The 27,731-nt window shown below is 44.8% G+C and overlaps 1 protein-coding gene across 2 annotated transcripts in view; it reads right to left on the minus strand.

The window, feature by feature from the left end:
- The window catches only part of LOC147615777 (polygalacturonate 4-alpha-galacturonosyltransferase-like), a 35,634-nt gene extending 8,570 nt beyond the window's left edge, over positions 1-27,064 (minus strand). The window contains exons 1-2 of one of the 2 annotated variants that reach the window (XM_086778378.1): positions 26,792-27,064; positions 26,661-26,698 (exon numbers count right to left, since the gene is read on the minus strand). In XM_086778378.1, coding sequence (XP_086634504.1) covers positions 26,661-26,698; positions 26,792-26,906 — 153 coding nt within the window. In that variant the 5' untranslated portion in view covers positions 26,907-27,064. The remainder of the gene's footprint in view (positions 1-26,660; positions 26,699-26,791) is intronic. The other variant, XM_086778377.1, reaches the window with a different exon arrangement.
- Between the last annotated feature and the right edge of the window lie 667 nt (positions 27,065-27,731).

The raw sequence follows: 27,731 nt of genomic DNA on the forward strand, positions 1-27,731 counted from the left end.
TATTTATAGTGTTATGTTAGTGAGTTGGCTACCAACTCTAACATACCTAATAATAATGTCCAACTAAGTGTGTTCACACAATACCCCAATAACTTTGTCCACACTTGGCTGCTCATTGGGCGCCTGGACAATATTACAATGATCTCACACAATAGCCTATACAAACACATGAATCCGGCCATGTACTCGACCTCACAGCTGGCCAACAAGTGTCCAGGTCACACTTGGGAGAGTGTGCACGTAACAAGTATCTATTTGGGTTCTCTTCTCATTGATTCCTAGCTACTCATCATGGAGTCATAACTTACAGATCTGCTCCCTAGCATGAAGGGAACATTGATGCACAAGGGGCTCGTTTGGAGTGTTAGAATTTGTGCATCTCAGTGTATTGGGATCTATGCCTTTTATTGGGTTTTATGTATTCTCACATTTATGCAAGTTGTGTGCAGTACGCCAGCTTCATAGGCACAGTTGGCCAGCTTCCTTGCATCCCTATATAAAGGGCCTCCCTCATCACACTCCTAGTATCCAACCCCTGCACATTGTATTGCCTATTTGTTGGCTATTACCATTGTAAAAGCCTCTTGCTTAATAAAGGTGATCTTGTCAACAATTGCTCTTTCTCTCTTTCCTTGTCTATGCTTCCACCTATGCATACTTTAACATGGTATCAGACGATTAGGTCTCGGCTGCCCATCTGCGTTTTGATCCCCTTCTCTGTCCTGCATTTCTGGATTCCATAGGCGGCTGCGTTTTCTCATCTACTGGCTGCATTTTTTTGCTGAACCTGTGTTTTCTGCTTCTTCACATCAGCATCTTCACATCAGCATTTTTCCTCTGGAGGTGCTCCTACCCCGTGCAACAAACAAGGTGTAAGTCCAAGTGGCTACAGTCTGGACAGCTTTTGGAGGTGGTTTATTCGTGTGTGGTGCAACCCGACAAGTGGCCCCAACAACCCTGCTTCTTCCCCGGCTTCCCCTCGCTCCGGTTGGGTGTTCCGGTGCGTTTTGGTGGACTGTTTTGTTGCTGTCCAGCTGTCACCATTTGGCCACCCGAATGGTTCACTCTTGCTGTCACACTATGTACATATTGGATTGGTGTCCATAGCTTATGGAAGGTGCCTATGCATGTGATTGACACGTGTCATGCTGTATAGTTGGATATGATATTCTGTTGGGACTTGATGTTATCATGCCCGGAATATCTGGAGGACTTGGCTTTCCGCTAGGACTTGTGCCTTTGTGTACATGCCCGGAAACGCCTGGAGGACTTGGCTTTCCGCTGGGACTTGTGCCTTTGTGTACATGCCCGGAAACGCCTGGAGGATTGGCTTTCCATTGGGTCTGATATCGCATATACTTGCCTGGAAACACCTGGTCTTATATGGTTTCATGAACGGAAATTGCTCATGCCAATGCTGCATTGCATAGCATCTTTATGTGCCTGCCTGCAAATGAAATTGCATGTTGTTTTCATGCGTGCATGACCTATGTGTAGTTCCGGGTAAGGGGACGCCCGCCCGTGAACCGTGCGTGTGAAACTGTCTGCCGACATGGTTGTGTGGCATGTGAACAGGTGGTAAGTATTTCCTAATCTAGGCTCAAATAGCCCTTAGGACTTAGCCAATATTTATAAGTGAGTACGTTCCCATTTCATTAAAGTTTGGGCGCCCAAAAGTCACTTATAAATTATGACCGCTTCCAAGTTCACACTCACTGAAGTCCCGAGGCGGACAAGACTCAATGTCCAGGACCTGATCCTCCCCTTTTACTCATAAATTGGCATCTCCCCATGTCCCTTCACCTGATTGGACCCCAATTCACTTACTTATTAAGAGAAATTTGTGTTTTCTCTTCATGAGGATTTTTGGAGGCTGAAAACTCTGTTTTTCCACCATTTCTCTCCATTTCCAAGCTCTCCATAGCCATACCCAACTTGCTAGGGTGTTTTCCAAGCTTCCAAGAGTGTTTCCAAGTGCTAATCACTCTCCTACTCACTCCCAATGACTGAAATTCACCAAAACAGCTCTCATTTTTGCTGTAATTTCTGGTCTTTTTGCTGAAAACCCTAATTTCAGCCTTCCTTTCTCAAGTTGAACCATAGGGGAAGCTTTCCCAGGGTTCCCTTCATCCTCTTGAAGACTTTTGTCGCGAAGGATTGCGGCAAATCGAAGATATCAACACTTCTAAAGCTTCCAACGCGAAGGCTTCCGCTTGCTACAACTTCTATGAAGACTGGTAAGCTAATTGGACAATGTGTTGTCATTACTTACTCAGTAGAAGGGCAGGACTCCTTGTTTAGCCACCCTGTGTAGTATTTCTCTTGTCCTATGTGCTCTTGAAGATGTTGCTACCCTGCTTGGTAGAACATAGAGCCAATGGTAGAGAATATGGGCACTGAAGTCGGGCCGGGCATCAAGGCAGCTCCTTGGTGATCTACATCGACATACCATTGTTTTCTAAATGCTGAATTTCATATGCATTGGCATGGAGGATTTGGCAATGGATGCCCGTGAAGCTATGTATTGAATTTCTCCAATAGTAATACAATTTACTCAAGGGAGGGGTCGGCCGTTCCGGCTCATTGTGTGTCTCTTGTCAATTCAGCAATTTACTTCTTGTATATGAGCAAGTGTCCTTCAAATCTTAGTGTATTTAAGTGTATTGATTAGCATTGTGTTCAACCAAGTCACATTGGTATCAGAGCATACGGTTCTCTTTCACTTCTATCGTGAGAGACGATCACCGTGAACACTAGCTATCTCTACACTTAGAACATTATGGACAGCCATACAATGAATGTTGGAGATGCTAATACAAGAGGCAGGGACAATGAAATGCATGCCTCCAATGCTTTATAGGATGAGCAAACTCATGTGGTGCACAATAGGGAACATGAATATGTGGGACAACCGTCCCGTGGCAAAGAGAAGATGCAAGAAGAAGAGTCCATAGTCTTGAGGGCTGAACTTACTCGTACGCAGGCTCTTCTCCATGCACAACAAGAAGAATTGAATCTCTATCGCCGCGAGGATCCATTGGTACATGATCGTTTGAAGGCCAAGAAAGCTGAATCTTATATGGATCATGCAATGGCAATGATTGCTCAAGAGTTGCACATGCAACCGAGGGATGCAGCACGTGCATACTTGGCTCGTACCGAGGATGCCTATGCAGAAAAGGCAACCATCCCACATGTCTTGGAATCCCAACAAGTGCCCGAACAAGAACTTATGTCTAAGAGGATGAATCTCCATGCGATGGGAGAGGAACAATCAGTGACTTCACGCCATGCAGGAATACCTCATGTAGCCCGTGAAGGATACAATGTTTATGGCAGTGGTCAAAATGTATGTCAAATGCCATTGCCGGCTGAAAATGTACATGCACAACACATGCAACATGGGCTGCAATTTTCTGTTGGTGCAGGTATTCCACGTATCTCTCATGCCACTCATGCCTTTGAGTGTGCTCGTGAGGGAGAAGTTATGGCTGAAAATGTATCAATGCATGTTGAGGGGCCAGCCATGCCTCATGCTTACAGGGCACATGTATCTATGCCTTATGCATCACCTTTTGGTCCAAAAATGATGCCAGTTTTACAGGGGCTGTCCCAATGGACAAACATGGGGGAAAACATGTTGAGATGCACACACATGCATCAAAGTCTCGTGACTTCAAAGCCGGAGACAAATCTGTGAAGTTTGACACTTATCATGGAGAATATGATGCATCAAAGGCACTTGCTTTTATTGCCCAGTTTGATATTGTTTTCAGTGATGAGGATTTCACTCAGAAATCCATGATCCAGCATGTAAGCATGTTCATGAAAGGCACTGCTGCCCATTGGTGGCTCACGGAGAAACTCTCACCGAATCCCGTTAGATCATGGGAAGAGTTCAAGGAGAGGTTCTATGCTCAATTCTTGCCTCCCAATGCATTGAGAGATAACAATGAAGTGGGATTGGGTAAAGCAAAATGAGGGGGAATCGGTAAATGCATATGTACAAAAGTTTTGGAAAGTGCTCTTGGAGGTGTCTCCATTTATGCATGTCACCGAGGCGGAAAGGAAGAGAAGGTTTCAATCGGGATTGCAACCCGTGTACAAAGCGGGATTACAAATGTATCCTGGTCATAACTTACACCAATTAATCGCAGCCGCTACCGCCACCGAGCAATTGGAACTCAAATTGAGTCGATCCAATAAGGCTAAACCCTCATTTCAAGGCAAAGAGAGGGCTGTCCAAAACCTGCAAAATGATGGACAGCCACCTAAAAGGGACCAAAACCAAGCCAAATCAGGTCCAAAAGCTGAAAATAAGTTTGCTAAAAAGCGCCCTTATAAGCCGGCAAACTTTGGTCTTAGTGCTAAGAAGAAGGAGCAATATATGCGTGAAGGCAAATGCTTTACTTGTGGCAGCACTGAGCACATGGCAAGAGCATGCCCAAATAAGAAGAACAAAGCTGAAAATGCCAATGTACCGAAGCCTAATGTGCATATGGTTCCGGATGTGCAGGGCAACACTTCACATGATAGCAAAGATAGAGTTGTATGCAAAGCTTGGGGACAACTCAAGGATCAGCCCGCTTTGTTCATGTTTGATGATTGTGCATCTGAAAATTTCATATCCACTCAAATGGCAGCTGCTTTGGGTATTGAAGTGGAGGACATGGGTCCTCAAATTGAAGCAGGGGCTGCCTTTGTTGGTAGAGAAATGCAGGTCATGCCTATTTTTGGCAAGTTACGCATACACATTCAAGGCTATGTGGATCATGAGGATTTTCTTGTGGCGCCTTTGAATGGCTGTGATGTATTGCTTGGAAAGCCTTGGCATACACGTATTGATCCGTGCAAGGCTTACAAAACTAACAGGATCACCTTCATGCATAAAGGCCGAGAACATGTAATTGATGCTGGTGAAGAGGGTGATACCATTCCCCTTGTATCTCATGTACAAATTAAGAAAGTAATGAAAAAGAGTATTTTTGCGTACTTGATTTTTGTGAGAAAAATAATGTACATGTAAACACTCTTTGTAATGATAGGCTGAAATTTTTGCAAGAGCACAATCATTGTTTTGCTGATGAGTTACCAAATGAGTTACCACCTATACGACCGGAAGATCATCGCATTGATCTTGTGCCGGGTAGCTCACCACCTAATAGGCCAGCCTATCGTGTAAGTGCATCCCAAAAAGAGGAGATCATGAAGCAAGTGAATGAGCTTCTTGAGAAGGGTTTGGTTCAGCCAAGCTCTTCTCCATATTGTTCACCCGTCCTCTTGGTTCAAAAGAAGGATGGATCCTTTCGTATGTGTGTGGATTATAGAGCTTTGAATAAGCTTACCATCAAGCATCGGTTTCCGATTCCACGCATAGACGACATCCTTGACAAGTTGGATGGATCGGCATGCTTTAGCCGAAATGATCTCAAGAGTGGATATCATCAAGTCCGTGTAGTGCCTCAGGATGTACACAAAACTGCTTTCAAGACAGCATTTGGGCTTTATGAGTATCTTGTTATGCCTTTTGGTCTTACAAATGCCCCGGCTACATTCAATAGAATGATGGATCGCATATTCCGTGGGTACAGGAAATTTACAGGTGTCTTCTTTGATGACATCCTAGTCTTCTCGAAGACCGAAGAAGAGCATAAAGCTCATTTGGCTATTGTTTTTGAAGAGCTCCATAAGCATAAACTTTTCATAAATGCAAAGAAGAGTGAGTTCTTCTTGTCAGAGATACATTATCTTGGGCATATTGTGTCCAAAGATGGAGTGCGGATGGATCCTGCAAAGATTGATGCAATTCGGAATTGGCCCAAATTGAGTTCGGTGCATGAGATCCGTAGTTTTCTTGGATTATGCTCTTCCTACCGCAGGTTCATTCGGCACTTTGCATGGATTGCTTCTCCTTTGCATGATTTGACAAAGAAGAAGGCCGTGTTCAAATGGACTAATGTGGAGAGAGATGCATTCCTCAAATTGAAAGATGCAACTACTCATGGTCCAGTGTTGATCGTTCCGGATTTACAAAAGCCTTTTTGTGTGGAATGTGATGCATCTGGAAATTGCATAGGAGCTGTCCTTAATCAAGAGAGAAATGCCGTGGCTTATGAGAGTCGTAGATTGCATGATGCAAAGCTATCTCTTGGCATTTATGAGAAAGAGCTCTTGGCTGTAATTCATGCACTTACTATATGGAAACATTACCTTCTTGGGGCTGATTTCACTGTGAAGACAGATCACCAGAGTTTGAGGTATTTTCTTACTCAAACTAAGTTGTCAGAGAAGCATATGAGGATGGCCAATTTCCTCTCTATGTTTCATTTTCAGATCTTGCACACCCCGGGAAAGAAGAATGTAGTGGCCGATGCATTGTCACGAAAGCCGTATGTAGCAGCTATCTCGGTTGCCTCTCATGGGGACTTGTCTACCATGCGTGATTTGTATCATACGGATGCTGATTTTGCCACTATTTGGACTGATTTGATGGCTGGTCATGCACATGCCTCATATGTGATCAAAAAGGGTTATCTCATGAAAGATAATTGCCTATGTGTGGTGTCTGACATGAGGCAAAAGGTTTTGGATGAGTGCCATGCTCCTCCATATGCTGGTCATAGAGGCATAATGCCTACTACGCACATGATTGAGCGGTATTTCTTTTGGCCAGGTATGCGGAAGGACATAGAGGCACATATACGTGCATGTATCACCTGTCAAAAGGTCAAATTTGATAGGCAAAAGGCACCAGGTTTGCTTCAGCCATTGCCTATTCCCACGCAGCCATGGGAAAGTATTACAATAGATTTCATTATGGACTTGCCACGTACCCAACAGGGTAATGATGCAATTTGGACAATTGTGGACAGGTTTAGCAAGCAAGCTCATTTCTTGCCGGTCAAAAAGACCATCAAAGCTGAGCATATGGTTAAAATATATCTTCCACAAGTGTTCAAACATCATGGAATGCCGAAGTCCATTGTGGGGGATAGAGATCCCAGGACTACAAGTCTCTTTTGGCGGGCCTTATTTGATAATATGGGCACCAAATTGGACTTCTCATCAGCTTGTCACCCTCAAACGGATGGGCAAAGTGAAGCTGCAAATTCAGCTGTGTTGGATCTCTTGAAATGTTATGTGGCGAATCAGAAGTCTTCTTGGGAGAAGTACTTACCGCTTGTGGAATTTGCATACAACAACACGGTGCATGCATCTACGGGAAAGGCCCCGTTTGAGATTGTTTATGGTAAGGTGGTTTTGCCACCCATCCTTCGCACAAAGGATGAGATATTTGCAGCTGATGAGTATGTAAGAGACTTGGATATTGCTTTTGCTCAGGTGCGGACAGCCATTGCAAGGTCACAAGACAAGCATAAAAAGGCTGCCGACAAGCATAGAAGGCAATTGGATGTTAAAGAGAATGATTGGGTATTGCTGAAATTTGAGAAAGCAAGACTTGCAAAGAGGCCTCGCAAAGAGGGTGTATATCCTAAGCTTGCAACCAGGTACTATGGGCCTTTTCGAGTGATCGAGAAGATCAATGAAGTGGCTTTCAGATTGACATTACCTAGTCATTGGCACATACACAATGCTTTTCATGTGAGTCTCCTTCGAAAGTATGTAGGGCCGGAGCCCAGTGAAATGGTCATTGAGGATCCACCAGAAGTGGATGAGCTTGAGGAGATCTTGCAGCCAGAGCAGATTGTGTATCACAAGGAACGCAAGCTTGCTGCTCTGCAGGCAAAGTTGTGAGGCGTTATCTTGTGAAGTTTAAGAACTATCTTCCCATTGATGTTAAATGGGTAGATGAAGAGTTCTTCAAAGATTGCCCGCATGTGATTTAGACATATTTGGATGCATTTCAGTTGCGGACAACTGTTTAGAAGCGGGGGGGAATGTCACCATTTGGCCACCCGAATGGTTCACTCTTGCTTTCACACTATGTACATATTGGATTGGTGTCCATAGCTTATGGAAGGTGCCTATGCATGTGATTGACACGTGTCATGCTGTATAGTTGGATATGATATTCCGCTGGGACTTGATGTTATCATGCCCGAAATATCTGGAGGACTTGGCTTTCCGCTGGGACTTGTGCCTTTGTGTACATGCCCGGAAACGCCTGGAGGACTTGGCTTTCCGCTGGGACTTGTGCCTTTGTGTACATGCCCGGAAACACCTGGAGGATTGGCTTTCCATTGGGTCTGGTATCGCATATACTTGCCTGGAAACGCCTGGCCTTATATGGTTTCATGAACGGAAATTGCTCATGCCAATGCTGCATTGCATAGCATCTTTATGTGCCTGCCTGCAAATGAAATTGCATGCTGTTTTCATGCGTGCATGACCTATGTGTAGTTCCGGGTAAGGGGACGCCCGCCCGTGAACCGTGCGTGTGAAACTGTCTGCCGACATGGTTGTGTGGCATGTGAACAGGTGGTAAGTATTTCCCAATCTAGGCTCAAATAGCCCTTAGGACTTAGCCAATATTTATAAGTGAGTACGTTCCCATTTCATTAAAGTTTGGGCGCCCAAAAGTCACTTATAAATTATGACCGCTTCCAAGTTCACACTCACTGAAGTCCCGAGGCGGACAAGACTCAATGTCCAGGACCTGATCCTCCCCTTTTACTCATAAATTGGCATCTCTCCATGTCCCTTCACCTGATTGGACCCCAATTCACTTACTTATTAAGAGAAATTCGTGTTTTCTCTTCATGAGGATTTTTGGAGGCTGAAAACTCTGTTTTTCCACCATTTCTCTCCATTTCCAAGCTCTCCATAGCCATACCCAACTTGCTAGGGTGTTTTCCAAGCTTCCAAGAGTGTTTCCAAGTGCTAATCACTCTCCTACTCACTCCCAATGACTGAAATTCACCAAAACAGCTCTCATTTTTGCTGTAATTTCTGGTCTTTTTGCTGAAAACCCTAATTTCAGCCTTCCTTTCTCAAGTTGAACCATAGGGGAAGCTTTCCCAGGGTTCCCTTCATCCTCTTGAAGACTTTTGTCGCGAAGGATTGCGGCAAATCGAAGATATCAACACTTCTAAAGCTTCCAACGCGAAGGCTTCCGCTTGCTACAACTTCTATGAAGACTGGTAAGCTAATTGGACAATGTGTTGTCATTACTTACTCAGTAGAAGGGCAGGACTCCTTGTTTAGCCGCCCTGTGTAGTATTTCTCTTGTCCTATGTGCTCTTGAAGATGTTGCTACCTTGCTTGGTAGAACATAGAGCCAATGGTAGAGAATATGGGCACTGAAGTCGGGCCGGGCATCAAGGCAGCTCCTTGGTGATCTACATCGACATACCATTGTTTTCTAAATGCTGAATTTCATATGCATTGGCATGGAGGATTTGGCAATGGATGCCTGTGAAGCTATGTATTGAATTTCTCCAATAGTAATACAATTTACTCAAGGGAGGGATCGGCCGTTCCGGCTCATTGTGTCTCTTTTTACTTCTTGTATATGAGCAAGTGTCCTTCAAATCTTAGTGTATTTAAGTGTATTGATTAGCATTGTGTTCAACCAAGTCACACCAGCCTCCTCCTCTCTCACATTTGAGAGCGGGGCTGATTGGTGTTTCGCTCCATTGAAAAGTGCTCGAGAGAAGTCTTGGAGTGCTGAGATTTGTGTTTTTGCGGCGTACTTTGTTGCTGTGGATATGGCTCCCCCCTTACGAACAAGGAGGACAAGTTGGATGGAACCAACTATGCTCATTGGAAGCTGAATATGCGGATCTAGTTCATCCATAAGGGTTTGTGGGAGATTGTTCAAGGCAGTGAGAAGAAGCCCGAGCGTCCTTAGAACTCTAGGCGTTGGACCCAGGTTCAGGAGGATGAATTCCTTGCAGAAGTACAAGACTAGGAGGATCGTGATTTGAAGGTGCACTCCATATTTGTGCGGTCCATTACGAAGGAGGTCTCACCGGCCGTGCAAACTCTTGCCAGTGCACATCAAGTTTGGTCCAAGTTGGAGGCTTGAGATTCATCGATGCGGGGAGTTACTTTGCAAGGGCAACTCTACAGTCTGGTATTTCCTACTGGTAGTTCTATGCAGTCGTTCCTAATGAAGGCCAAGGTTATTCACGGCCAGTTATTGGCAATGGGTGCTGCCTTGTCCTCTGCTCAATTAGCTGCACTTATCCTCACTAAGCTTCTCCCGGGGTATGATGTGGTTTCTAAGGCTTTGAGGTGCCAGGTCACAACCAACCAACTTGATTTTGATGACCTCTTCTCTTGGAAGAAGAGTCCGTCCTCATTTCTCAGGGTAAGATCAAGGTGTCTCTTAATAGTCCAAATCAAGCACTTGCTTCAGTATAGAAAAAAGGTTGGAGTCGTTGCTTCTCGTGAAAGAGAGGACATTTGTCTAAGGACAGCTTGTTCAAGAAGAAAGACAAGAACCAGGGCAAGTCTTCATCTCAGAAGAAGGGCAAAGAAACGACACCGAACAGTGATACAGATACTTCTAGTGACTCATCTAGGACTCCCAGGGCGACCAAGATGGTGTTCTTCTCTAGTTATACAGATGGTTTCCCCCATGTGCTTCCAACCAGAGAGGCTTGTGGGGGTGGGAGAGGGGACTGTTAGAGCAGCTCCATTTTCTGCAAAGATTATGAAAGCCTCCCAAGTTCAATGGGAAGATGGACGGAGAAGTCTTCACCAACTGGCCCATGAGATGGCTAGCACGTTGGCGGTGGCAGGTAGGTGGTTCCAATATTTCAGCTCCATTTGGTGTGCATGGCTTTAACAAGGGTCACTCTATTGTGGTAGGAAGGGCCACCTCACACACCACTCTGTCACTTGTTGAGAAGACTGCTGCAAGGCAGCCTTGAAGAAATTTGTTCCCATGTATTATCGATGTGATTTGAAGAAACAACGGAAGCATTTTATGCATAAACATGGTGAATCAACAACGGACTACCTCACCCGTTTCTAGAAGCTTTTGCTCACGCTCCCAAGGACTAGTGGTCGGAGCAGGTTAAGCATTTTAAGGATGGTTTCAAGGTTAAGCATTTAAAGGATGGTTTGAAACCATCCTTGCACGTAGAAATTCGTGCACATTGGCCCTGTGATCTTTTGGATGCAGTTAGTCTTGTTACAACCCTTAGGACACGAGAGAGTTCCAAGTCTGGGCATCAACAAAAAGGGCGATAGAAAGGCAAAGACAAGGGTATCTAGTCCAAGGCCAAGACAAGGGTATCTAGTCCAAGGCCAAGAATGGTAAGGACAAGGTAAGTTGGCAAGCCTCAATGCATCACCCCACCCCTAAAGAGCATCATGCTAGGATGGCACCACACAATGCTTTTATTGTGACTTATTGGGAAGGACTATCCAAAGAATACAAAGAAGAAAAATGATAAGTGCAAAGAGAAGAGTAAGGAGAAGGCCAATTTGTCTGCCGCAACAGTCACTGTAGACATCTATGTCATGGGCAATGGTGTGTGGACACTCTAGGACTAGTCGGGCCACTTTTTCCCTCTTGTTTTTTTCCTCGTGCTTGTGAACACCCTCTTAGCACTTACCATTTGGGGTGTACTTATCCTTTATACCTTGTATTACTCATTCTACTTGGTAATCTCATCGAGTTGTGTACCTCCCACTCTCTCACTCACTGTGAATGTCTTGTTGCTACTAACCCTAACCTGCAGGTTTCAACATTTGGTATCAAAGCTCTAGGTTGATTCTGCCTGAATTTTTTCCGAGACTAGATCGATTTTTTTCCCGTCTTTACATACTCTGCCACCGTACAGTCCGTACATGTGCAACGCTCGTGCCTCTTCATACACATGCGTGATGTCCATACATGCTCGTACATCCATGTGTGACGCCCGTACAATCGCCGTACTTGTCGCCCATACTATTTGTACTTACAACCGTACATGCACCCAACTATTCTTGCTCATACACATGTGTACTTGCTTGTACTTGCAAATATCCACTTGTACTTGCTGAAGCGTTTCTGTAGCACAAAGATTAGGGTTTCAACACAAATTGGGGCTTTTTCGATTTTTGAACAAAATCGGGAAATTAAAGCTATAGTGCATGTGAAATATGCACCTCCTTTAAAGAACTACTTTATTAAGGGCACATGCTACCTATTTGAAGAAGCAATTAGACATGTTATATATGAATGAGAATGACTCTATGGATGAGTACCTAATGAAGGTGAAAGACCTTCGAGAGAAGCTTACAAACATTGATGAGATCATACCAAATCCTTCTCTTGTCATTTCTATCCTCAATGCATTACCTGAATCATATCAGAGTTTTTCTACGACACTCAGGTTGCTTATGAGGGCAATCCCAACACGTTCTCTTTTGATGAGTTGGTGTACTTACTCCTGCAAAAGGAGCAATCTAGAGTAAACACGTCTGGCATGAAGACTAGGGATCACGCTTTTGTTGCCTATGGCAAAGACAAAGGCAAAGCATCCGAAGCCAATGGCTATAAGCCAAAAGATGGATCAGCCACCTCTTCTCGCAATATTACATGCACTGAGCTTGATCATGATAACGCACAACAGGGCCTTCTTTACACCTTTATGTGGTGAGAATCTTTAGCATCCAATTCAGAGAGTAGAGAGAGAGAAAGAATGAGAATGAAGAAGAAGACATGGTATTATTGGGTCCCAGATACCCACTAAAGGGCCCCCCCCTACAAGCAGGAGTATTTTCTTATATTATTCTTTGAAGAATGATGTACCATGCTTGAGTAAACAAGCGATATGAATGCCCAATGCAAGGACGAGGAAGACCGTACATTGGCTGAGTATCCACCAATCTAAGGCTCTGCTGAAGACTCTTCGGGCCATTGATGCAAGTCTAGATAGCTGTAGGATTGCACATATGCCGGCTGAATGTTGAAGAGGATCTTCCTGAATAACCTGGAATTAATTTGGATGACTGACTACCTCTCCACTTTGCTGAATACCTGAATATCTGATGGGGACAGCAATGCCTATATTTATATGTTCATATGCTGCTCGTCGGCTACTTGAGCCTATGCACTCTTCCCAAGGGCATGAGGAAGGGCTGCACACCTGAGGCTGAGAAAAGGAGATCGTGGACTGTTCTAAGCTATGTTAGAATGCTGTAAATGCTTATGAATGCTGTGTTACCTTCACCAGAGGGCTGATGTATGACTGGATGATGCTGAATACTGATGTAAACTGCTGTGGGACTGAAAACGCATGAAAGGGGCTGCTGGAAATCTGCAAACGCAAGGCTGAATGGCTGTTTTCTGGCGTAGAACTGAGGCTGGACTGAAACGCGGACAGAAACGCTGAACTGGAGGTGCTGCAGATCTGTAAACGCAGGCTGCCAGGGACTGGACTGTAGGCGGCTGATTCACATGCAGAAAACGCAGGTGTTTATGCTGACTTGGGGGCTGATCTGATGCGCTTATGGCTGTAGGGACTGCTGAATTGCATGCGTTGGAGAACCAAGGTTGGCTGAAGCAAACTCAAGCACTCCAAGGGCTGGATGAGACTAGTCTAGTGCTGAAGGCAAGGGAACTCCTAGGGCTGAGGAGGAAAGCTCTTAGCACACTGAAGACTGAATGAGAAACTAAGCCCTATGCAAGCCTATTTATACTAACTAGAGGTTGGCCAAGTTGGCTGGTCATTTAATAAAGTTTATATTTATAAGTTGGCTGGTCATTTAATAAAGTTTATATTTATAAATGACAATAAATGCTAAATAAATACTATAAAATATGGAAAAAATACCAGATAAATCCTAGTAAATTCCCTAAGGCTTCTGGGATGTTCTAAATGATGCACAGGCATATGAATGCATATTATGCAGAATGCAGAGTAAGGCTTCTACTGACTCTACATGCATGAATGATTCTCTCCAAGTGGGTTAAGGGACTTGACTGACTGACTGACCCGCTAAGGCTGAGGAATGACCTACGTAGCTCGTGCCTGACTTATCCTGGACTGAGGATGTACAACGGGGTCACGGCGTACGACAAATATCATCCTGCTGGGTTCTAATATTGTACAACTGTTGCACTGCTGATGATGAGCCAGTTTGTCACCATGCACTGAGTGCAGAGTGCATGTGACATTCTGGATAGAAGTTGTTGTGTGTGCAACATATGCACTTAACAAGTGTCCAACAAAATCCTTAAAGACTATTACTCCTTACGAAGCTTGGTATGATAGAAAGCCATATGTGGTTCATATGCGTGTCTTTGGTTCATTGGCTTATGCTCTTGTGCCTGAGAAACACTATACCAAGCTTGATGATAAGGCATTGAAATGTATTTTTGTAAGCTATAGTGCAGAGAGTAAAGGGTACCGTCTCTACCATCCTGCTTCCCAGCGGATTATGGTTAGTCAAGGCATGGTCTTTGTGGAAAATTCATATCAGCCCTTGCTTGAAAGTAGAAAACAACCATTTGTTGGCTCACAGGATCTCTTTGATACTCTTCTCCCCTTGTACGGGACACACATACTAAGTGTTGGGCATATGGACATTCAGCCCTCAAAGATTGTAAATCAGCAACCAGCTATGCCACATGTTGCACCCATTGATCAGGTAGACATCCATGATGCAGTAGAAGAAGAGAGGACAAAAAATCAGCAAGCTAAATCGGTGCCTCGCCGACTGTTGCAAACCTTGCCAGACAACAATGTAGTGGCTCCTTTGGTAGGGCAAACACATGCTAGTTCTCGCCATACATTTGGGCATTTTGTGGATCATGCTCTCATTGCTTCTACTTACAAGTACCTCGTACCACTCATTCTACTTGGTAATCACCATTGAGTTTTGTGCTTCTCACTCTCTAATACTCTTTGAGCTCTACTGTATCCTATTGCTGCTAATCCTATAACCTGCACGTTCTGACAATCACAATGACACCAAAAGCATCTACCCCCAATTTGTTCAAACTCAAAGGTCTCAGAATCGATGAATGGTGGCCCGTGGGGTTGGTAATTATCTCGATGATTTGGAAGAGTGAAAAAAGATTTATAGTAACTAGCAATTTTGTGTAATTTTATAAGAGGAACAATTTTTAGGATATTTGTATGGTGATAATTTTGAGTATTGTGTACAAATTTTCCTATCTAGTTTTTTTCTTTTTTTTTAAAAGGGGAGGGGAGGGGGTAATATGCATATTGAACTACGAATTGATGAGATTGATGATCCGTACCACGTTCAAACGTGGAAGTAGGTTAACATCTTTAATGGCAAATAGGAGACTTCCAAGTTCATACACAAGTTCTTGTAACCTCCTGGGTAGTAATCGCCAGTGCTCAAGTGACTATGTAACATAGGGCTTGAAAATGTTAGTACACTACCTACAGTATGCAAACCATACAAGTTGTAACTCGCTTGCCTAGGGGACTAAGGACTTTGACACACTTTTGGATATCATAAAATGCTTACATAACATTTAAACATGGCCATAGCCATTCATCCTTATTCAGTTGATGCTGAAAAATATAAACTTTGCACAATAGGCATGACACGGGGGCTAGAATGGGGGCTTTGGGGACTCACCCAATCATTGGGACTCTTGCCAGATTATCACAATACTGTTAGAGTCACGCAGCAGTAGCACGCACACCACCCTAGGGCACTGAGCAACGTCAGTGGTTGGGCTCCCATCTCCTAGCTATTGCTCCCCCCCCAAAACCCAGCCGGAGGAGATATCTATGACAAGGTGCCACCACACCCTTTATATGGCTCTTTGACTTCCCATGCTCTTGCATATGGAATAATCCACCACAACTTCTAGTCGTGCGATAACCCGAGAGTAGCTACGAGAATTGCCACCTCCAACACCCTTCTTCAATTCGAGCACCTCGATCAAATAGAGGTTAGGACCGCCCAAGACCACACAGGCTAAGCTCTGATACCATGTCAAAGTCACGTAGCAGTAGCACGCACACCACCCTAGGGCACTGAGCAACATCGGTGGCTGGGCTCCCATCTCCTAGCCGTTGCTCCCCCCCAAAAAACCGGCCGGAGGAGATATCTATGACAAGGTGGCACCCATAGTAGCAACGAAACCCGTTTCAAATCATATGAAACCGATTGAAACTTTTACGAAACATTTCAAAATATGAAACTCGTTTTTTATTCACCTAAAATTTTTAATTCCCAAAAACCTTACATGCCAGTTTCATACATACGCATTTCTGAAGCGCATTTTTTCTTGTTGCTTGCTACTCGACTTGCACGCGCACGTCCTTTCCTGCCTGCCAATGACTGGTCGACCATCTTGAGAAGAACCCTTCAGCTTTGGCCATGGCCTAAATACATATTTTCATGTATATTCTAAACTTATATTTTTTGCATTTTTTGTATGAAACCTTTTTTTGACATTTCCTTTTTATATATTTTTGCATTTTTTGTATGAAACTTTTTTTGGACATTTCAAAAAAATATGAAACTTCTGCAACCTTTTTGAAACCCGTTTCAAATCAGGTGTTTCTGAAACTCCTGGTAACTATGGTGGCACCACACCCTATATATGTCTCTTTAACTTCCCATGCTCTTGCATATGGGATAATCCACCACAACTTCTAGTCATGCGATAACCTGAGAGCTACGAGAATTGCCACCTCCAACAAATACACGTCATAATTACAATAGGGCCATCAATATAGAAGCTCAAGTAATCCATGAAAAATCCAATATACATATATAGATACCTGAATACCCGCAAATCCATGCATACTCCCAATCAGTACATATGCAAGAAAACAACGAGTAACCTTCAAATTAGCCAGTACATCTTCACTTCTAGGTGGTACAATAGGTACAGAAGTCTTAGTAAAGACAGTACAGTAGCATAACCAACAGGTATAGGTGATACAGAAACATAACCAGCAAGTCCAATGGTTGGAACGGCATGTACAGTGGCTAGAACAGTATGTACAGTTGCTGGTACTGTTACGGTACAGCAAGTACAGCTCTCAAAACAGCAAGTACAGTGGCTGTGTAGCAAGTACAGAATCTGGTACAGTAGGCACAGCCATCAAAACAGCAAGTACATTAGCTGTATAGCTAGTACAAAATCTGGTACAGCCATCAAGAGGCTAAAGTAGTAGAGAAACCTTCTATAGAGGGGAGTGCAGGAGTGTAGGAACTCTCCACAAGTAGTAGTTGACGAGATTATGGGCAACCAACATGGTAGAGGCTAATTTGCAAGCAAGAGAGCTTTGCTCAACTGAAGCAAGAGGGCTCCAATTTATAGATTTTGGGCTCCCATGAGTAAAAATGGAAAGTATACCTTAAGTTCATGGAGACACATTCTATCTTATATGACCATTGACTATGATAATGAAGCTTGAAATCCCAATTCAATGATCTCAAAGTCGAAAAATTTTGCAATGGGATGGAACAGTAAGTACGAAAATAGTAATGCAGTACAAACTATACGGAACAAGGAGGTTAAGTGCAAGTGCTATATGCAACTATTGCTCACAGACCGTCGACACCCACCTTATCATTCATGTGTTTGGTAGGTATCACACCTGCATCCATGCTAGGAAGAGATGGATGTCGCATCCCCCTAACATGTGCTCTGTAGCTTGTTCCTCAATCTCTACCCAAGAAAGAGCCAAAATGGTTGCAAGTGGTATACCCTTCCTACTACAATTGCATTTTCTTAGCCTGAAATATACTCGATCATACCCCTGGATTATCAAATATTTGTTTCCAAACCACAAGATCTGCTCCATGTTTCAAGATTTTAAAGCATTGGATAACTACCAAGAGCTTTTTGGCATTAAAAGGAGTACTGCACTTTGCAACACAGCATGTATGGCATGGTTCTTTGCATCAAAAGTGTCACATGCACAGAGGTGGACATACTTTACCCTCTATTTTGGCTGTGAATTAGGAGCCTTTTTTAGGCATTAACCAGTCTATTTATGGAATTTTGGGTATTTAGATGTCCAAGGACCTAGCCGACACAGCAATCGGTGCAGGTAAGACCAATTCCACACAACGCAGCTAGGCTTAGAGACACAAAACAACATTATGTCAGCCCGACCAACAGGAGTACACTTTGCTAGCAGCATTCAGTCAACCTTTAGCCACACCTGCCTCCTCTCGTGGTCTTCCTTCTACATCAGCCCGACGACTTGTTTGTGCTCATAGGGTATGATGATGTTGTTGGTCGGGGTGGCACGCGACACAGCTAGGCTTAGAGAAACAGATCACACATGGAGCTATGGAAAATGAAATATCATCATCATAGTGGAGGGTGTAGAGAGATGAAGCTAGGAGAGAGAGAGAGAGAAACTCAAGCCAAGAGAGCAAGTTTGCACCACACAAGAATGATTGTATTATGATGATAATACTCCCACCATGTACAATGCTTTTCTAGGCACTAGGGCCCTATCTTTCGTCCCTTAAGAAGAGGTGGTTCAAACCTAATGTGTTCACACCAAAAGACCTAAATAACCTTTCACACCACTGAGACTCCGACTATTCCAACAATGATTGGCTAGGATCTATGTACATCTCAATACACACTTACGAAATACATTGTTTCAGCAACACATCTCTCTGATCATCTTTGCGTTTTGCACAGTTCTTAAGACATGCAGGTCTACTGCATGTTACATTGGTATCAGAGCCTAGTGGAAGCCCTAGAGTTGCTGAATTGGTACAAATATGGAAAATGCACAATAAAAGGTGGTTGTTTTTGGTCCAAACAAGAAAACGCAGCCGGGTGGTTCTTTAACATCAGGTATTTTGGTGGTGCGAGAATGAGGGAAGCCATGGGGTATAAAGCCCCCAAGTGGGTATGTGGGTTTGCCCGGATGGTCAGCCCGACAGCCATGGTACAAGGCTGAAGGAAGGAACAAGGGGTTGCAAGCTTTTCCAAGAAGGGATCTAGCTCTCAACCCAAGAAAGGTACAAGTGTTCAGCCCAAGGAGGGGACAAGAAGAACAGGTGCAAAGTTCTCAACACAGAACAAAGCATTAGAGAAATCCAAGGTTGCAACATAAGGATTTCAAGACAAGATCCAAGTGATCAAGAGTTTCGGAAGCAAGATGCCAAGGATGGAGTCCACATGGAGTAAAGCGATGATGTCAGTCCTCCGAGATCAGTTGGATTCCCCATCATCAAGCTTAGCAAGAGGGGATGTCACATGCACAGATGTGGACATACTTTACCCTCTATTTTGGCTATAAAATAGGAGCCTTTTTTAGGCATTAACCAGTCTATTTATGGTGTTTTGGGTATTTTGATGTCCAAGGACTTGGCCAAAAGTAGTCAAGGTACAGGTGGGAGCAATTCCATGGGCCTATAAATAAGCAAGAGCCTATAAATAAGCAATTCCATGGGCCTATAAATAAGCAAGAGCAGTTCATTGTATAGTCATCTGATCCCTCATAGTTGGGACAGGTCATAGGCTTAGGTGTTTCCTTTTGGAGGCTATGATTGGCTAGGAACTATGTACATCTTGATACATATATACAGAAAATATTGTTTCAACAACATATCTCTCTCTTCTCTCTGTTCATCTTAGCATTTTGCACAACTCTTAAGACAGGCCGTTCTTCTGCATGTTACATGAAGTGACAAGGAATGAATCATTTGAGAAGGATCTTAAGAACAATTGCTAAGGCTAAGCGTGCTTTGACCATGAAATGCATGCTCAACTAAGCTACACCGATCATGGAAACTTTGACCTTGAACTGTTTTAAAGCATTGGATGACCTCCCAAAGAGCTCTTTGGCATTAAAAGGTGTATTGCACTTTGCAACACAATGAAAGGCTAGCTTAAGAACTATTCCTACGGGTAGGCTTGCTTTGAACTTAAAATGCATGCTAAGCTACACCAGTCATGGAAAGCTGGTGTCTCCAACTATTTGACACTTCTAAAAAACCAATAAATTAGTTAGGATAGCTAAAAACATGTGAGCCCTCTCTTATTGTCTTTTTTTTCCCCGGAAAAAGATCCTTCTATTAGTTAACAAAAAACCAGCCACGAAGTGCTAAGTACAACCACAAAGGGCTAGGTGTGCTTTGACCATGAAACGTATGCTCAGCTAAGCTACACCGATCATGGAAACTTTGACCTTGAACTGTTTTAAAGCATTGGATGACCCCCAAGAGCTCTTTGGCATTAAAAGGTGTATTGCACTTTGCAACACAACAAAAGGATAGCGTGAGAACTATTACTACGAGTAGGCTTGCTTTGACCTTAAAATGCATGCTACACTACACCGGTCATGGAAAGCTGGTGTCTCCAACTATTTGACACTCTTCTTAAAAATTGATAAATTAGTTAGGATAGCTAAAAACATGTGAGCCCTCTCTTTTTTTTTTCCCAAGAAAAAGATCCTTCTATCAGTTATAACAAAAAACCCGCCACGAAGAGCTAAGTACAACCGCAAAGGGCTAGATACAACTCGCCTCCATGTATGGGGCGAGGATCCAAGAATCAAGGGGTGGAGAAAGCTTCTCCTCCCACTGGCCGCTCTACGAGGAGAAGGCTATCTCATACAAGTGGAGGGGGAGGGAATAACCACACAGGTAGTCTGTAGTGCCAAGTGGGCTCACCACCTCTATCTGTGAGAAAAGGGTCGGGCCGCTAGAGCCTCAAGAATGCTTCCCGTCGCTTCCATATGCAGTCAGAGCCACCTTGCAACTTCCCCCATTGGCTGCGGAGGGCATGAATGATGTCAAGCCAAATGCTTCTGATGGACTCCGCAAGCGGAGTGTGGATGCCTTCGATGGTGGCTGAAGGATGGCTGCGTTGCATCTAGCTCTCCAAATGTGCTAGGCAGCAATACTACTACAAATCTCCCATCTCTGGCACAAACCCAGAGTCCAATGATCAGTAGATGGGGTTGGCACAGGTACTGCTAAAATGCGAAGGTGAGAGACCTAAAGGGCTAGCCCCTCACCTTTCTCCTCATAAGCCATGACAAACTAAGCCTCAGTGGCCCAAGTGACAGTGCCCCATGAAATGATACGGGTCGAGGTCCTATCCATCGTGAAAACGCGGAGAATCCGCTGCCAAACCTGTTGGGCCTTTGAGCAATCTCAAAGACAATGTCTCTAGGACTGCTGAGGGTGGTCGCACCTTGGAAAGCTGTTGGTCAACTGCCTATGGCCAACCATGTGCCAACCACCAAACTCCTGTGAGCCAGCAGCCAAAGAAAGAGGATGATCTTTCAAGGCTGAAAACTGTCTCAGAGCCTCTTCCAGAGATCAGAGAGAAAATGCTCTAAGAGAGCCCTGTGATTGCCAGTGTGCTGCTACTACCGGGGTGCCCTCGACCTTGGCATCTGGATCCTACGGCCTAGCTGCAATGTATGCGAAGAATGGGGTGCCCATCATCTCCTCCCCGTCAATTGGATCGCGCCAAGTCCAATCCCTCGAATCCAACTGGAGACATGTGAGGGGTTGGCTCTCCCAAATCCATAGACACCAGAGTCTCTCCCTGGCCACCTTGGCCGGAGGAGGTCAATGTGCCATTCGTGTGCCTAAATCTAATCACTCTCACCTTTGTAAGGTGCATCCACTGAAGTCATCCAAAGGGGTCTCTAATCTCTCTAATCTGCCATGGGGTCCAATCGAAAAAGTGAGCAAAGCACATCTCTCATCCGCACCATAAACTGGCAAGAGAATATAATGCTGAGTAAACACGCCTAGCCACTGCAAGCCTCTCCTAAGGAATAGCAAAGTCGATGTCAAACTAAGTCTGTCTCTTTTGGATCCCAACCAGACCTCTCTCATGAGCCTTAGGTGGAAACTGTCTGAATGTAAGCCAATCTCCAAGGGATCTAGTAGGTCCTATGCTCAACGCTCCCCAGGATACATGAGACTGGCCGCCAGCATGTGATCACCAAGTAAATGGTTCAAGGGGTTCCAGATCAAGGGTTGTCGAAGAAGCTCCTCCGAGGCAATTGGAACTAAATGCTAGAGGGCTGGCCTGAGGAGGTATCCCAAGCACAAAGTAAGCTGGCAGCAAATTTGTCCTCAAAAGCTGGGCTAAAGGTGCGTGCTCGCATCTCTGTGAAGATCCATCTAGTGCTCTGTGGCCAAGGGCCCCCCAGGCTCGGAGTACGGATTGAAATCCTAGCCAAAAGAAGTCCTTCCAAGGCTCACCACCTGGGAGAAGTCCTCAAACAATCAGCTTGCCCAACAAGGCACGACTCTGAATAGCGGGGTCAATGATGCCTAGGCCCCGTCTGTGTCGTGGCTAAATGATCACTCTCCATGTCACCTTGGCTCGAGCAAGCCTCCCATCACGACCGGCCCACAAAAAGTTACGGATCAACCGTTGTACTTCACCAATGCAAGCTCGGAAAAAGGCGCAACACGAAGTAATCTACCACATGGTGGCAAGGAGGACCTGGTTCGTTACCACCACTCGGCCGGCTAAGGGTAGCTGCACAGAACTCCAGTAGTACAAAAGCTTCTTCCGAATGCTCAAAAGAAGAGGGGCTAGCTGCTGCTCTAGGGAGATATTAATGCCCACCTGGCATCCAAGGTAGCGCACTAGAGTGCCCCTAGGGATCCACTGGAAAGCCTCATAAGGATGCCAAGTCGGGGTGGGTGTAGAGCCTACCCAAAAACCACACGACTTGTGTCAGTTGATCTGTGCTCCTGACGCGCGACAAAAAATCTCTATCGCCTCTACGAACCTCTAGAGATTCCCCACATCTTCGGATAAGTATGCTGCTGTGTCATTTGCAAACTCTGAGTCCAACAGCTCCTCCCAAGTACGGACGAGGAGACGCAATCCCAAGAACCCGTCTCCTGAGCTAAGAGAAAACTGCTCATGGCCTCAGCAACAAAAAGGAAGAGGTATGGTGCCTATGGATAGCCCTATCGAACCGAGAGAGAAAGAGGAAATCTATCCCCTTGGACTTCTTGAATGAGAACCTGACTGTGAGAGACAAAGTAGAGACCTGAAACACCGCGGATCCACTCAGCTGAGAACCCCATCTAGTACATTGTGCCTTCAAGAAAGCCCCAATCAACTCTATCATGAGCTTTCTCACAATCCAAAAGGAGCACAATGAGGTTCTGCTACCGCAACCTGGCCAAAGTTGTCGCCTCCAAAAAAGTGAAGATGTCCAAAATACTCCGATCCTGCACAAATCCAATATGAGTGTCATGGATCAAGTCAGGGAGGAAAGGCTGAAGCCTCCAGTTAATGGCCTTGGCCAAAATCTTATAAGCGGTCCCAAGGAGGGTGATGGGTCTCCACTACCAAATCTCCAATCTATCACCATGCTCCTTAGGAATCAAGTGTATCAGACCCTCTGAGAGTCTCTTTGGCTTGGCGCCTATAGCCATAATCTCATTGAAGGTTGCTCGAAGACCGCCTTCCATGAGATCCCAGTGGCGAAGAAAGAAGGAAACTGGAAGCCCGTCCGCTCTTGGGCATTTGTTCCTAGGAAAAGCCGCCAAGGCCTCCGCCACCTCCTCTGTTGTGAAGGGAGTCAATAAGAAGGTCCGGAGAGCGGGGGAAACCACACCTCGTGTGCCGCCAAACCCTCTCTCACGCATCCTTTAGATGTGAGGATAATGGGACACCTCTGAGTAGGCCACTTGTCTCACTTTGGTCCACTTTCTTGCCACATGTCCCAATCTAAGAGATGGGTCCTTCCATAAACTTTATCTCTAAAAATATCCCAACTGGTAGACGTTCTGTCATAGGCACTTTGCCAACTCTTGGTATCTGCTCAATTCCAGATGTAATGACGCGAACAGAATTTCCATCGGAGTCGGGCCAAAAATAGCAACTCTCCTAAATTTTAGGAGTATGGTCCTTTGTATTCTAGGATAATCCCCCATTCCCAAAGCTTGTACTCCCTCCGCCTCCTCCCCCCCCCCTCTTCTCACCGTTACCCCTCGCCTCCGTCTCTCCCCGCAATAGCTCCCCCGGTCTCGTCCTCTTCTTCTAGGCATGCACTCCCTCCTCCCTTCGCCTATCCAGAGCTCCCCCCCCCCCCCCTCCCCACGCAACACTTGATTTGGAGCGGAGACACCGACGATTTCCGTCCGTCGAGTGATTCATCCCTTCTTGGAGCGAGTAGAGATGACCATCGCCGCCTCCCCAACGAGGGCTCTCCCGCTAGAGTCCCCCCCCCCCCCCCGCGCCAATCTTGGGGCTACCAATGAATTACAGTTTCTTCTGGAGTCTTCCTGTCGAACCATTGACATTCTTTATCTCGAGGAGCACCATCTTTCTGAGGAGCGTACACGTCGCTGCGGAAAGATTTTATCAAGCAAGAGTCACTTTTTGGTCTCCCTCTTTTGGTCCCTCTAGGACGCAGGGGGGAGTTTGTATTTCTGTCAATGAGCAACTCTTGCCGGTAGTGGCTGCTTGTTCAAGTGTCATAGTCCCTAGGCGAGCTTTGTGGGTTACCATTAGGATTGGAGAGGATTGTGTGGGTTTTCTCAATGTTTATGCCCCAAATGTCGCAGCAGATCGAGCCACCTTTTGGAATACAGTTTGTCAGGCCCTCCCTTAGGCTAACTTCTGGTGCATGGGTGGAGACTTTAACATGATCGAGTCAGCAGAGGACAAGCTTGGAGGAGGCACGGCTATAGTCTCAGGCTTAGAGTGCTCTGCTTGGGAGGAGTTGATTTTGACATTTAAGGGACATGACTCTTGGCACTTGCCAGAGTTTGGGAACAGCCTCAGGAGTTTGTGCTTTTCGCGGTCTAACAGGAGGAGCACCAGTCCCAATCTCTCTCGACTTGATAGAGTTTATGTGGATGAGTGAGCTTGTGGTCGCCGGAGCATGATTGGTATCTTGGTGGACACTACTTTATCTGATCATGCTCCGGTCATTTTGTCCTTGGAAGACACCCCTGGAGGCAAGACAGGCACTTGAGCCCTAGGATTCTAGACAGCCTCATACAGTACTCTAAGATCTCTAGTAGGATAGAGCAGATATGGGAGGGATTGGATTTTATCTCGAGTTCTGCTGCACACACCCTGGATGTAGGCCTTAACAAGATCAACAGCTTTTTACAGGAGGCAGCACAGAGCAAATTGGCGGGATTTCGTGAGTAGGAGAGGAGCATTCAGCGGGGTCTTGCTTCTCTTGAGTGACTCCAGGAGAGTCCTCTCGATAGATGTCACCAGCTTGGACATTTCCCAGTATGAAAGGAGTCTGGTGGACTCTTTGAGAAGGAAGGAGCCCGCAGCTCAACGTTCAACCCAAGTAGATGCATTAAAGCTCTCTCTTATTCTACAAATGAAATCTCTAGATATCCCTCTCAATAATCCCTACCCGATGATACTAGTTCCTCAACCTAGCCTTAAACTAGGACACACTTGCCAACACATTGCTCTTCAATGATCTTGCACAAGGCCATCCAAACCATGCAAGAATAAAACCATCTAATCTTCTCTTTAATTAACCAAGCTACAACTCTAATTAAGTGACTTTATAGAGTTTACACAAATCGAACTTGATCTTTGTTTTATTGTAGCTTTGATGCCATCTCCTTGCCGTTTTGAACTAGAATTTTTGTGATGGTGTGATAGCTAACAAAACTTACCCAGATAATTTGCAGCTTGAAATGCTGAGCTTATTCAAATGCCTCCCAAAGAGTGATGGGAGATGGACACTACCTAACTCACAAAAAACATCATCCAAACCATGCAAGAATCCACATCTCATTTACAAAGCTGTAGCCCTAACAAAGTGACTTTGCAAGAAGAGCTTTACGCAAATCAACACATCGTAACTTGTCTAAGTTCCCAATGGTAGTCATTCACATGTTGTGGGCATTGGAAAATGGAAAGCAATTGCCTATAAAACACTTCATTATTGTACTTAATGATGATGTTGAAAACATTGATGCGCATTCGAAGCCACTCTAGACGTCTAATGGAAGCTTGATGTGGGAAGTGAAGCAAGGAGCAAGGACCACCTTCTCACACTCCATACGATGTCCTGTTAAGAAGCAAGTGACAACCTCATATTCACCTCATGGTCCCAACTTGCCCTTTTACTTAGGGAAAGTGATTTTTGCCTAGAGGCAAATGATGATTGCATTTTGAGCTTGATTGTGCTGCACCATATCATCCGTTGACTTCATCGATTGGTCTTTCTTGTCAAGTTAAAGAGGAAGGGAATGGAAGTAGGGAGACCATTCCCCTAGAGGTCCCGTTAGAGATGACCCATTTTCTAATGGGAATGGTCGATAAGGGAAACAATTCTAATCCAACCGTACAAAGGGAAATCATTCTAATGTAACAGTACAAAAATGGGCTTACAACCAACTATACCATATTTGGACAAGATATCCAATGCATAAAAATGGGCTTACAACCAACTATACCATATTTGGACAACATATCCAATGCATGTTATACAAGCTAGTGCACAATACACAAACGAAGGACCTTTGACAAGACAAAGAAAACAAGGAGCCAGCTTGGATTTTGGAAATGACAGTGACACAAGGATCAAGGTGTGCATGCCAGCTCAAAATTCTGCAGAATGTTACTAGTTTTCTGGGCCAAATTTTGGGGTCGATCCAGGAGATGGGTGATTGCCTTGCAGAATATACGATGGGTGTTATCATTCTGAGGGCTCACAACCGTGATGTTTGGACATGGCATTCCACCAGTTCCCATGTTGTGAGTCCCTGGTTAAAAACCTCTAAACCAAACTCAAATTGCATAAGAAAGCTCTTACAGGATGCGAAGGCCTCTCCACCAACATTACATCCCGACCTGCCATGTGTTGCAAAAGTGCGAGCAAAGTCAGTCAAGAAGCCCTCGAAAAAAAGCTACAATCATGGCGAAGCAGGCAAGGGCACGACTTACAATCCACACGGACGGCAAAAATCATAAGCTGAAGGAGGAAAACCAAGGCGAGCAGGGGGAGCTCAGTGTTTTTGCTCAATATCATGGCGAGATTTCTGTGCGCCACTGTGCGCATGGGTGGGGTTGTGTATGTGTAAGCACAATGGGTGTGGGAGTGTGTATGTGTAAGCACTGTGTGTGAGAGAGAGAGACAGAGAGAGGACTGTGTGTGTTGTGTGTGTGTGAGAGAGAGAGAGAGAGAGAGAGGGCGAGAGGGCAAGGGATCGAATTCGGTGAAGCTTTAATGGACATCGGTAGATCTTATTAGCTAGGTTGGCTGAAGAACGCTAAGGCTAGAATGGCCCCAAATAAAGTGATACTGTGGGAGCAGCATTTTGTTGTCGGCAAACCCAAGTCAAAAATAGCTTTCTTATTGCCATTTTTTAGTGACCTGGCATGGTCCACGGGTTGAAGAAGAAAAGGACAAGCATTTTCGTTATAAGTCATCCAATTATTGCTATTTGTTGGAGGTCGCGTTTCTCCTCCTCCTCTCAGATTTTTCAAAAGTAAACCGACCTTTCTTTTCTAGAACCCTGATTGCTACCCCCTTTGCATGCTAGTATATACTACATAGGTTGTAATTTCTCGTCTTGTTAATTTTTCAATCTCACATGTTACTTTATTTATTTACTAGGTTGAAGCACATTTCTTTTAGATTAAATTTTAGTTCCACAAGACAAAGTCCATGTGCTAGCACCTCAACTCACTGGGAAAGCTGTTACTTGGTGGCAGCATTGGTCTCAACTTCACATAGACCCCTTAACATGCCAATATCATAAGCCCAAGCAAGTACAGTCTAGTCCTAAGCCCGACGAGTCATCCAACTAGGTTAAGGGGGTTTAGAACAACAAAGACTCTCACATTTTCGCTCACCACTCAGCATTCCTTTCCACAACTCCAT

The sequence above is a fragment of the Cibotium barometz genome, chromosome 39 (genome assembly GCF_041138505.1).
Source record: "Cibotium barometz isolate CiBa-2024 chromosome 39, ASM4113850v1, whole genome shotgun sequence".
Taxonomy (NCBI): domain Eukaryota; kingdom Viridiplantae; phylum Streptophyta; class Polypodiopsida; order Cyatheales; family Cibotiaceae; genus Cibotium; species Cibotium barometz.